This window comes from Aptenodytes forsteri, unplaced genomic scaffold, assembly GCF_000699145.1.
Source record: "Aptenodytes forsteri isolate BGI_AS27 unplaced genomic scaffold, ASM69914v1 Scaffold366, whole genome shotgun sequence".
Lineage (NCBI taxonomy): Eukaryota > Metazoa > Chordata > Aves > Sphenisciformes > Spheniscidae > Aptenodytes > Aptenodytes forsteri.
Genome location: NW_008794621.1, coordinates 692,273 through 704,573, shown reverse-complemented (window position 1 = coordinate 704,573; position 12,301 = coordinate 692,273). Strand labels below are relative to the sequence as shown.

Here is a 12,301-nt window from a genome sequence, read left to right as displayed (position 1 = left end):
TGGTGGATGCCCCATGCCTGGAAACATTCAAGGTCAGGTTGGACGGGGCTCTGAGCAACCTGATCTAGTTGAAGATGTCCCTGCCCGCGGCAGGGGGGTTGGACTAGATGACCAAACTATTCTATGATTCTATGATTCTAAGTGAATCTATCCACAGCTTCCTACCTAACTTGTTGGATGCTTATAGGCTACAGGCACATAAGCTTTCACTATTAAAGCTCCATAAGCCCCTAAAGTTTTGCTACTACTTGTCTGAAGGTGTTTCTTTTTTAGCAGAGCTGAGCATTTTTCAGTGTCCATCTGTGATTCTAAGTGAATCTATCCACAGCTTCCTACCTAACTTGTTGGATGCTTATAGGCTACAGGCACATAAGCTTTCACTATTAAAGCTCCATAAGCCCCTAAAGTTTTGCTACTACTTGTCTGAAGGTGTTTCTTTTTTAGCAGAGCTGAGCATTTTTCAGTGTCCATCTTATTTGGCATTCACAGACTTGGTATGGCTGAACCTGGGACTCTTGAGGAGAGCTATCCATTAGGCATGTTCACACCTTTATAACTTAAACCAACAGCACTGAGTTCTGCACAAAGCAGAGAGCCATGGGTTTTGTCTGAAACCTGTTTTCTGGCTTTTCCTTCTCTAGATTCTTTAGCTTGCTTAAACATTTCTTCCTCCTCTGAGGTTCTTGATTTTATCAGTTTTTCTTCAATTGTTTTATAGGCTCGTCTTTTACCGCAGGAAAGATGGATGGATAACAATATTGAACGAACTGCCATGGAGCTGTAACACTTTATTGAGCTTTCCAGCAGGTCTAGAATTTCTTGTCTTTTCCAGAAGGTGTTTACATACTTGATCAGGCTTGCATAATCTTAATGAGAAAGGAAATCCAGTCCTTGTTAAACCCTTGCCATCCTTATGCCCTGGATCCTCCTATTAAAATTTTGGGTGAAGAACAGAACGAACAGTCATTCTGATGGAGGCGTCCATTATCTATTACAGTCAATATAAGATACATCAGAACTCTCCTGAGGAAGTGGACGAAGTTTTGCTGATTTTAAAACAGGAAGGTGAGCTTTCTGTGCTGAGATCCTTTATGGTTCCACCACTGGTCTTAATATTATTTTTAAAATTTAAGTTACTTCAGATCAAAGCTAGAAATTCTCATTTCCTTCCCTCAGCTAAAAAGTAAGTCCTTGCATGTTACTTTTTACCTCTTGAAGGTAAAGCTACCTTTGATTTTACAGGAAATACGTCCCTACTATACTGTCATTAGGCATTTGCCATAGAAATTAATTCACTATTCTTCCCATTTCAGCCTCTTGCCTTGCCTATCCCCCAAATTAAGAGTTTTTTGAAATTCTTATTCTGAAATGTCTGAAATTCTTATTCTTAAATCTCGTTCTTCAAGGTCTTGGAATTTTAAACAATTGTTTCTGTGTTGTCAGGATGGTTTTAAAATGAAAGCTGGCTCTGCAAACTGTTCCCCCCAGAGATCAGAGAATTTTGCTTGATCATGCATGCTCAGAGTAGTCATCTGCATGTGAATTCCCTGGCTGTTGCTATTCCATGACTTAGAAAGAGATGAGGTTTCTGTATTAGAGGCTTACCATATAACTGTTTGCTTGTCTCTCCATGCCATTAAAAAGCAACAGCGGCTGGATGCGAGTTCTTGAGCTGTAAGATCTTACGACTGATACAAGGTAGTCTCACCCCTGTGGAAGGTGCCTCTGCTAGTTTTAGGATCAGAGAAAAGAGAAAATGACAGCAGAAAACTACAGGCTGCTAATTTCCACTTCATAGCCTTGTCTTTTCTCATCTACCCTGCTCACCTTCCTCCTTTCAGAGGCCTGTTTGCAACCATGTATTCCATCTTCCTCTGCTTGTTTCTCTCATTATCCTGAAGTCCTTTGTATGTGACTTTGTAAAGGAAGGAATTCAACTGAGGCTTACAGATCCAGGAATTTATTGACTGATCTTTTGCCTCCTTATTTTCTGGTAGAAGGAACAATCATGTTTGTCCTTGAATGTCTCTGGTATTGGGGTAGGTTTTGAGGACTATGACAGCAGGAATTACTGGCATGTAATTTTCCCTTTCATCCATCAAATGAGCATCAAATACGTTAGCGGTCAGTACCTGGCTTGATGCTGAGAAAGCATTTCACAGAGCCCAGCTGCCTTCTCCCTTTTCTTTATTATATAAAAGTTAGCTTTGCTGACAACTTTATTGGCTGAGTCAAGGTGTAGTACATCAGTGATAGCTTTGAATCCTCTGCCTTCTCTATCCATTGAAGCTCTGGGATAAGATCTCCCACTTTCTTCTATGCTTACTGCTTTTATAATTAAGGATGGGTCATATTTGCCAGAAATTTTCTTGGTATTAAACAATTGTGATTAAAGTATTTGGAGTAAAACTTTGCGTCTACATGGAAGGGCATCTTTCATCTTTCTTAAAGTGAACCGTGCTTCCTTGACACTATTAGGTTCCACAGTCTAGATGATCCTGCCATTACTACAGGCAGCTGAAAATAATAATAAGGTTGCATATCAACATTTCTGTTTTAAAAATACGTGCTGCAAGAAATTACCTGTGCCTAAAAAAGTTAACAGAAAACCATTTAACTGAACTTCATTACATTAAGTACTTTGAACATCATGCAACAAGATGCCCAAATTCTTGATAAATGATCTTAATTGCCTGTCTTTTTGATTGACTCGGTTGAAATAATAAAAGTGAATACGGCCATTAGACACATGCATATCCTTAATGTGCTTTGACTCAGATTGCCTCCTAAAGCATTTGTCTCCATCTGTAAAGTTTTTTTAGGCATTGTTTGACTGATAGAAAACCAAGAAAATCATTGTAAGTTTTGAAGAAGACTTAAGAAATGGGCCTTTGTGATTTATTTCATTATTATTTTGGCATTTCAGACCTGAGCTGTAGCCTGCTTGATCCTTCTAACCCAACATAAATATCACGCTGGCTCAGCATTGAGAGAGATTCAGCCTCTCGTTTTTTAAAACTACTTTAATCTCTTCTTTTTTGGTTAAAGGCTCCCCATGCTGGTATAAAGTAAGCCTTTAATTAATACCACATGGAGTGTTTTTCCCCCAGTAACTGCTCAGTGAAGTCAGTCCTTGTATGATTTTCTGTTTTAACTCAACTATGGGGGAAGCTTTCAATGTAAAATTAACTAGAATCTCATGTATAATTGACTTTGGCAGGAAAAAAGAGATATGTAAAGGTAAGCTGCAAGATCTTCTGCTTGCTAATTACTAGTCCTTTTTAAGTTTACCAGTTTAGAAATCCTTTTCCTAAATTTAGCTTATAACTAAGAAAATAAATTTCCATCTCCACATGGTCTTCCTTAACACAGTTTCTTTTTTTATGCTCTGGCAAGGTGGATTAATATATAGAATTCTTAACTTTAAGTAGTTAACTCAACATTTAGAGATCAGAAATAAATGAATATCAACATTTAGATGAAACTTTTATTCAAGAGATTAAGTACAGGTTTGGAGAATGTCAGTGTGTCTTCTTTCTTCGTGTCATTATCTGCTCATCTTGAGAGAACAGTTAAAATGACATGATGAGAGCTTTTGGGTCATGTGAGTTCAAATCTCCTGAGTTCAGGGTTTAGATGAAGCTTTGGTTTCAGAAAGAAACTTCAGTCAACTGGCTGAATTTCACATAATTTTGAATTAGTAACCACTTTGTCTTCAGTAAAAATGAGAAAGAACCGTTATGGCAACTTTTGCCTCAAGGCAAGGACTCACTGCAGGGTAGCCCTACTAAAACAAGAATACGCACTTCATCAGGAAATATAGTTGATACGGGAAGTTCAATGGCAAAGCTGTAGCTGTGTATTTGAAAGACTCTGCTTCTCAAGTTTTCAGCTGTCCTGAATGTGCTGCCACTGTTTATGTTAACATTGTGCCAGTGTACAGCTACTTGGAGCACAAGCTGATAAGTAATTTTTGGTGTGCCTGCAAAACATCTTTGGTTCCTTCAGGACTTAGCTCATTGAATCTCATCACTTTCAGGTTGAAACAGAGTCTAGGTGTGCAAAATCCATCTAGCAAATGTTAGAGCACCTGAAAAGTATTCTCATTGATGGTGACCTCTGGCAGTTGCTGCTGGAAGTTGACTCAGTATACCAACCACATCTCAAAGCCACTTTTGATTTAAATATTATTTACTGTTTCTTGAATTGAGGTAAATTTCCTCTACAGATTCCCCCTGTGGAGTTTGAATTAGAGGATAAACTTCATACTTTGTTGCCTAATGTTTTAAAATGCTCTGGAGACAAATGCCTGAGGAGACAGTGGATCTGTGTTCATCCGTTTGCTTAATGACTGTATTTCTGTGAAGGCAACTACATACAAGGTGACAAAACATGATCTTGCAGAGTGAAACGGGCCTTTTTTTTTGAAGTGCTGGTGGTCAGTATGTGTTGTTTCCTTTTCTAACGCTCACTTTTTTGTACTGCATCCTCCCGTTCTGTAGGCCTACATTTGGCATATTGGATCTGGTGTACAACCAGATCAAAGCTATACCTGAAAAACAGAGTGGTGAGATGAAACGGCAGTTGAAGTAGCTGCTGAAATTGCTTAAAAACTCCAAATCAACTACCCATCTGCTTGGCAACTTAAGCGGGTGGTCATGAATATCTGGTTTGGCGCTTCATTAAAAAGAAAATACATATCCAGTTCTCTTTCCTGATACTCAAAGCTATTGGTCTTCCTTAACTACGAACTCCTAGAACATCTACGTTGCTTTATAACAACAAAAATTGTCAATCAATGTGAAAATTTCTCAAGCAGAGGGACAGAAATATTGCAAGAACTTTGACTGAAGATGCAGAAAAGAGGGTTATGAAGGTAGACACGGAACCATGACATATTCACAGCTGATAAATGTAGAATGTGTTGCAGGCCTCCTTCAACAAACTATGCACATAATTGAAGCACACATGCAGAGATATAAATTAAAAAAAAAGAGCAGTCTGTAAGCTGCTCAAGCTATTTGCAAAAAATTACTGTTGGGAAGAGAGAAAGAGAAAGAAATGTTGCTTTCGTTTGCAAGTACTCAGGAGACTTCCTGTGTTATGACAACTTAGGATTTATAAGCATGTAGACAGAAAGAACTTGCTTTTGGCCCCCAGTGAATCTTTTCTGGCCTTAAGGTATTTTATTGAACCTTAGGTTTCCTCATAGATGATATTCCTCTGTAGTTTGTTAAGCTTCACCCTGAAATATATTATATTAGAACTGAACTGCTGGTAGCGTATATGCTGGTGTTCTTTGATTGCTTTCATAATTTGCCCCTATTTCTTTTTCTCTGGGGTGCACTTTCCCTATAAACCCAAGTATTGCGTCTTGCAAATGCTTGTTTTGTCAGGCATGAGAGATCACTTATCTCCTTTGTATTCCTGATGGCTAGTAAAGCTCTATATTTTGGAGAAGATATTTCCAGCAAATTTGTCAGGAAAATCATTTGCAGATTTGCACACCAATATTAAGCTTTATTCATGTAGATTTCTCAGTCCATAAACTGTTTGAATGGCCCTCCCAGAACAAAGGTGATGCCTTTAATATTGAGGCCTTTGATCTCTTCTTCGTACTAATTATCAGTTTTGGCTTTCATTGTGCTATTCCTCTTGTTCCATTGTTGGATGTTTTCCATTTTTTTCATTTTAATTCTTTTCCCTGGTATTTCATATTAATTTTTAAAAATTATTTTATGTGACTAACTTTAAGTGTTACGTTATTGCCATGCTAACTTGTACTCTGACATTATGCCTCAATATGATATTGTAAAATCACCAGCAGCAACCCCTTTCCATTACATCATTGTTATCCTGTTATGCACAATAAATTTTTAATGGCTCTTGAAGGTACGGTCTTTTCTGCCAAAAAATGTTATTTCACAATTGCTTTCTTTCCATTTAGAGGTAGACTAGTTGAATGGTGGGCATCCTGTTGGAGATTAATACACAAAGAGTGACCACTACCTTTCCATAAACCTTCTTCCCTAGAACAAGGTGAAAATAAACCAGAACCAGAAAGCTTTCTTGTGGTTAGCCAGTTTCTTACTCCTGATTCTTTTTGCTATGGAATGATTTACACTACAGATCCACCTTTAAAGATCTCCCGATTATTTCCATAATGTGGAAGAATTGCTATAGGTGGAAAGTTTCTGACCATGTTACCCATAGCATTTGTGCTGCTTTTACCCAAAGCAGTGAAATTTGAATTTTCACAGTGATTAAATGTTGGCTAAGGAGAGGATAGCACAGAGAAGGGATAAGTCTTTCAGGACAACCTTGTACCAAACAGAGAAGGTCTTACTGGTGAGGAATAAAAGAAGTCATTCCTATAAAAAGACAAATACTTGAATTTAGTGACCACAGATGTTTGGGAAATAATCTGAAAATGTAAATCTTTGAAAGGTGTGTTCATCTCATCTGATAACAGCACTTCAGTCCCTGCACCTGGAAGCATTCTCAGAGTAAGCGGGAAAGCAACCAGAAATAATTGGCATGTCTTTTCTTCTCAACACAGCTCTGGTCTCCCAGACTTTGACTATCCACAGTTCAAGGAAGGCTCTGAGGAGAGGAGATGAAGAGATGGGACTCCAGGTGGGCAGTAGGAAGACAAGGAGCAGAGGGGCTTCCTGCTTGCCTTTAAAGAAAGGCACAAATTTGAGTGGAAGCACCTCTGTCCCTATTTCAGACTAGGCTTCTGCTGCTGTCATACCAACTCCTGCTCAGAGACCTGGCCCTGTGTTAGCACTGCACAGCATTGCACTTATATGCAGCTACTGACACTTTCCAAGCAAAGCCTCAAGACTCACCTGAAGTCCCCTTTTCCTTACAGGCGGATCACAGTCTTTGGCTTTTCTCTTGCAGTTGAACTCCCTCACAGGACAGTCATCTTGAACAACATTTTGTCATTTGTTTCAGGTCTAGCTACACACCTGTCTCCTACCGTGTTAACAGCTCGCTGGCCTCAGTAAATGCATTCCAAGATTGATTTTCTTTACAATTTCTGTGCTAGGTGTTTCTTTAGTCCTGTAGGTATGATGTTAAAACAGATCAATTCCACCGTACTGCGTAGCGTAAAATAACTAGGAAAGAGAAAGCCCCTCTTCCACCACTATAAGCAGTTTGGTCACGTGTGTTGGCCTTTTCCCCTTAATGTGCTGATAAGACTTTAATAGCTGAGGTAGTGTTTCTTTAACATAATTAAGGCAGTTTTAGTTTCTTTCTGCGCTTCTGTTTCCTGTTGCCTCTTCGAGCTGCAGACCCCCTGTCAACCAGCAAACTCCTCTCTCTTGCTTTCTCTGTGTCTCCCTGGAGTTATATTTGAGCCTCCTTTTGAAATCTGCTCTCAGAGGATTTGTGCTAAAGGGAAAAGGTGGGAATGTTTTGGAAATCCTTTTAGTACAATAAATTTAGCTTTATAGGTCAAAAACCTTCTTAATTCTCAGTAAAATGCAGGTTTACATGTTTGGAGGCATACCAGCTATTCCAGTTGTATCCCAGTGTGATGGTCTGCCATAAATTTCAAGGAAGACTTTTCAGCTATGGTAACTTGAATGAGCGATCATGAATCTAAAATGCTCCTTTTCAGCCCTTCAGGAGGTAACCAAAGAAGCAAACAGAAAACCAAAATGTAGCCTGTCCTTTTTATATCTTTTGTATTCTTCTTCTTACAGCTTCACTTTATGTTTCCTACATGCTGATTTTCTTGATTCCAGGTTCTGTATTAAAAGTATTAATTTGTGATTAACAAGGGTCCTTTTAATGAGTCAATTCCAAACAGTAACAGTCCACTCCCACAACTGTTTGTCAATTGTGATATCCAAACTTGAATTTGGAGACAGGTCCATACCTCTGTTGTGTTCATACCTGTATGTATTACATATCATACATCTGATGAAACTGGGGCTCTGTTACTAATAGAGAATGTGAGTGAGGTGTAACCAAAGCATCTACAGTCCTTTACACCTCAGCAGTTTTCCCCTGAGTAGGACTGTCATAATAATTGTTTCCCTACACCGTTTTTTTCCCATAAAAAAGGGCAGTTACTAACTGTATATGCCTGAGAAAATTTGGAAATGAACAATAATATGAACAAGACATTACTTTTCCCTTCACAAACCTTACCTCATGCAGCCAGCTGAGAACACTGAGAGTGTGTTGGGTAATTGGCTTTCCTGCATCCCGTGTTTTTAATTGCCTGAATATACAATCAGCTCAAGGTACATTTCTTGTGCTCTAATGAATTTTAACATAAAGGTTTATTTCCAGATGGATCAGCACTTGAAATGCTTTTTGGCTGTCTTATAAATTAACACATTGATAACAAAACCTTGCCACCCAAGAAATTAAACATAGAATTTATTATGTAATTGTGTGGTTATTTTATATGTGGACATCAAGGTGGCTTTTGAAAAAAATGCAGCATTCCCTAGAGTTTCTTTATATTATGGCACTAGGTTGACATTAATTCAGGAACTGTTGTAATTTAGATAAAGTTTGAGATATGTCATTTCAGGGTGGGAAAAAAGCTTATTTAAACCTTCCATAATTTTTAATTAACTCTTTGCATTTATTTGTGACTTGAAAAAACAAGTAAATGAAGCTCTTCCTTCCTGACACAGTCTTTTGGATTAGAGACATCTATATGAATGCAATATGGGGAGTTTTTAAGGCATGTCATTTCTCAGCTGAAAAAGTCCCATCTAGTTGCACTGTAAAAGTGCGTGCAGCGCAGTTCATAGAGTATATACATGAACACTTAATGTTGCTGCCAGAGTAAATATGCAGCAGTTTTGACGTACCTCTGCAATCCATATTTATAGAAGGTATAGAAACAAATTAGTATGTTGGATGTTGTTTGGGTTTGCACCTGTCTCTGATATAGCTGTGACGTTGACTGTCATTTAACTTCTACATGCACCTATTGTCCCACTCATAAAGAGAGATAATAATGGTTTCCTTCAGATGGAAGTTACAAAGTTTGTAGAGCATGCAAGCTCTTGAGGAGAAAGGATTTCTATACCGGAATTATGAAAGACAAGGCAGGCATCTGCTGTGACACTGCTGTGGGCTCTGTTCATTGTCCTGTCCCACATCGACCTGCTGTGTGAACTTGGAACTAACAGCCAGGTGACTTAAACTTCACTAAATAAAGCAGTAATAATTGGATTTACCCACCTCTGTCAAAAGTTTTCATACCTGCCTATGCAATGAGCTCAATGACTTGTAGCTCCATATATTTTTGTGATTGAAGACTACGCCATTTCGCCTCTCTCCCCATCCCTCGTAACTGTGAATGAATAGTCATAATCAGAATTGCAGTCTGCACCTACAGATACATTTTGATTCATTTAATAGTCTTCAATTTAATTTCAGCCAAGTTTCATTGCAGCAAAAGATCTCAAGTCAGCGTCTACTCCGTGTACCTGTTCAAGATTGTAGGAGGTCATGGTGGCTTACATTCAAACCAGAAGGTCTGATTTTGGTCAACTGTCATATTAGTCAACTGCCTCTGATAACTGTGCATCATTTCTGTATTGTTGTAAATGTGTATTTGTCTGTGATACTACTGCGTATGCTGTATTTCAGGAAAAGCAGAGGTTTCTGACAGATGTCCTACATGAAGTGATGTTGCTGGATGGTTTGGCCAGTTCACATCCAGTATCCCAGGAGGTGCAGCAAGCCACAGACATTGACAGGGTGTTTGACTGGATTGCCTATAAAAAGGTGAGACTAAACCTATCTATCTCTATATATAGATATGTCAGTAGCTATTAGAAGATCATGTTCCGTCTGTAAAATAAATACTTGTAAAAATACATACACTACAGTGGCTACTAGTTGGGAAACTTTAATTTGTCTGAAATGTATTTGGAATATACTACAGTGATTTTAGCCAATTACATTCAACACATCCAGTGCTATTAAGTGTTATAAATAAACGTGGGAGGCTGTCAGAATTCAGCAAGATGATTTGGGGTTTTTTGTTCCGTCTGTAAAATAAATACTTGTAAAAATACATACACTACAGTGGCTACTAGTTGGGAAACTTTAATTTGTCTGAAATGTATTTGGAATATACTACAGTGATTTTAGCCAATTACATTCAACACATCCAGTGCTATTAAGTGTTATAAATAAACGTGGGAGGCTGTCAGAATTCAGCAAGATGATTTGGGTTTTTTTTATTACTATTTATTTTTTGGCAGTGTCTGAATTGTGTTAGATGCTTTAAAAAGCAGAAGGATATGTAGTCCTTGTCCTATTGAAACTCTCTAGAAAACTTGTCAAGTGCTATAGTTAAATGTAAAGTTTTTTCTGTTTTTTCTATGCATGAGAATTTTTCTGTCAGCTAGTGAAAACTCTGAAGTCATTGCTGAACAGTGGGAGTGGAGGAACTGCCTTCTGGGGTGGTGAAGGAATATGTATTAAATTCAGGCAATTTCAAAGTGTATTTCAGTGAATAGAAAGCCTTTTGGCCAGCTTTGGGACTGAACAGCTTCTGTGCAGGAGTGAGAGGGCTGCACACTTCCACCTTCTCCATCGTATGACTGGGCTTGCTGTTAGCATGTGTCCCAAAAGGTGGTGGTTTCCATCATACCACATGATTATTCTCTGCTACATGGTATGATGTGTAATACTGTGCCTTAATATCATGACCAAACGTGCTTGATGTGTGATGCAGAGGCTGCTGCCTGCAGCCTTCCGCTGTGAAGGCTGTACTGGAGCTCTCTGCTGATGATTCAGTTACAAGAGTCTTTTGACTATCACCTTTGCATTTGATAATCTTTTCTTCTGCATCATTAGCTGCCTAACACCAGACTGTAAGAAGACAGCAGCAGCATAGCACTGACTTGTCTACTGAGCCTCCAGTTTATCCAGTGCTCATTCTGGGCTAAAAAAGCGGTATATCCTCTCTTACAGTCATCAGTTACTCCCAGTCAGCAATAACTTCAACTTGATCCTCTTCCATGAAAGGATCCTATGCCTTTAGGGATGGGCAAATGAGAGTGTGTGTGTGTATATGTCCATGTAATAGGTATAGGATGTAATATGAAAACACAAAATACTTAGGAAAATATTTTAAAATGCTGGAGTTGCTCAAGAGTCCAAGTAACATTTTTGAAAATCCCTTAACTGGCTTTGAAAACATTACTCTTGGTCAATTAAGCTATAATAGCCAGCAGCTTTTAGCATAGCGAAGTCTTCTCATTATTTAAAAGTTTCAATCATATGTTTGCTGGTGATAGCTGAACCTTGGTAGGTTCAGAGGCTTATCTCACATTAGTATCTTAATATTTCAAGCTAATTTTTTTTTCTAATTAATATAATAGTAATATCACACAGTAAATTGTAATATTTGACACTTATCTTTTCATCTTATGAACACTTTGCAAACATTAAGTAATTTTCATTTACATTGAAATGACAAATAGGACAGTAGGACACATCTGTATACTGTTAGCTATTTTATGCAGGCTAATAGGATCACCGTTTTCTGTGCAGATCAGAGTACAACCTTTACCTTGTATCTGTCCATTTAAAGGTTCCTTTTTCAGTGTAACAGTGGCCATGCCCAGTGGATACGGCAGTGTCTCCACTCAGCTTCTCTGATGGCCAACTCTCCTGAACCCTGGGTGACACTGAATGTGTTCATAGCAGGGCCTGATCCTGTAAATTTTGAACCCAGTTACCAGATCTAGCAAACCACCTTGAGGAATGGCAATGGAAGAATTTACTTACACACCTTCATAGATGAGGAGATTAAAAGAGCCACTCTTTCACCCATGAAGTCTTTGTTTTCCTGTCTGATAATTTGTCTGCTATTCTCTGTAACCATTCATCCTTTTGCTTTAGCTACAAACAATATGTAACAGGAAGAAACTTTCCCGACTAGCTTCGTAGCTGCTCTTTTCACTGTTTCTGTAGCTTTCTGCAAACACCTGACACTGTTTCCTTCTGAGGATAAATTAGAGCAAATTTAACAGGTGTGGATCTTAAATTCTTTCATTCCTATGTAACCTTGTATGCATGCATGCATAGCTTGCACTTAAAATCAACTAGGCAAACAAGCTCTTTTATTAGCTAGCTAGAACATTTGCCTATCCTTCTAGCTTTCTAGTGTCTGCCAATATAAATACTGTGATGAATGGTATGTCAATAAAATCCAAACTGTAAAATTATACTGAAGGCTTTTACCTAGTCAGGCGCGTGCTCAGATATTTTCAGGTGCCTCAAAGCCCTCCTTACACAATGAGCC

The 12,301-nt window shown here is 38.4% G+C and overlaps 1 protein-coding gene across 1 annotated transcript in view; it reads left to right on the top strand.

Annotated features, from left to right (window-relative positions):
• TRHDE (thyrotropin releasing hormone degrading enzyme) overlaps nt 1–12,301 on the top strand; it is a gene marked incomplete at its 5' end in the record, with an annotated part of 227,475 nt that overhangs the window by 107,553 nt on the left and 107,621 nt on the right. Inside the window, one exon of the mRNA XM_009273209.2 lies at nt 9,631–9,768. Within this exon, the coding sequence (XP_009271484.2) occupies nt 9,631–9,768 (138 nt within the window). The remainder of the gene's footprint in view (nt 1–9,630; nt 9,769–12,301) is intronic.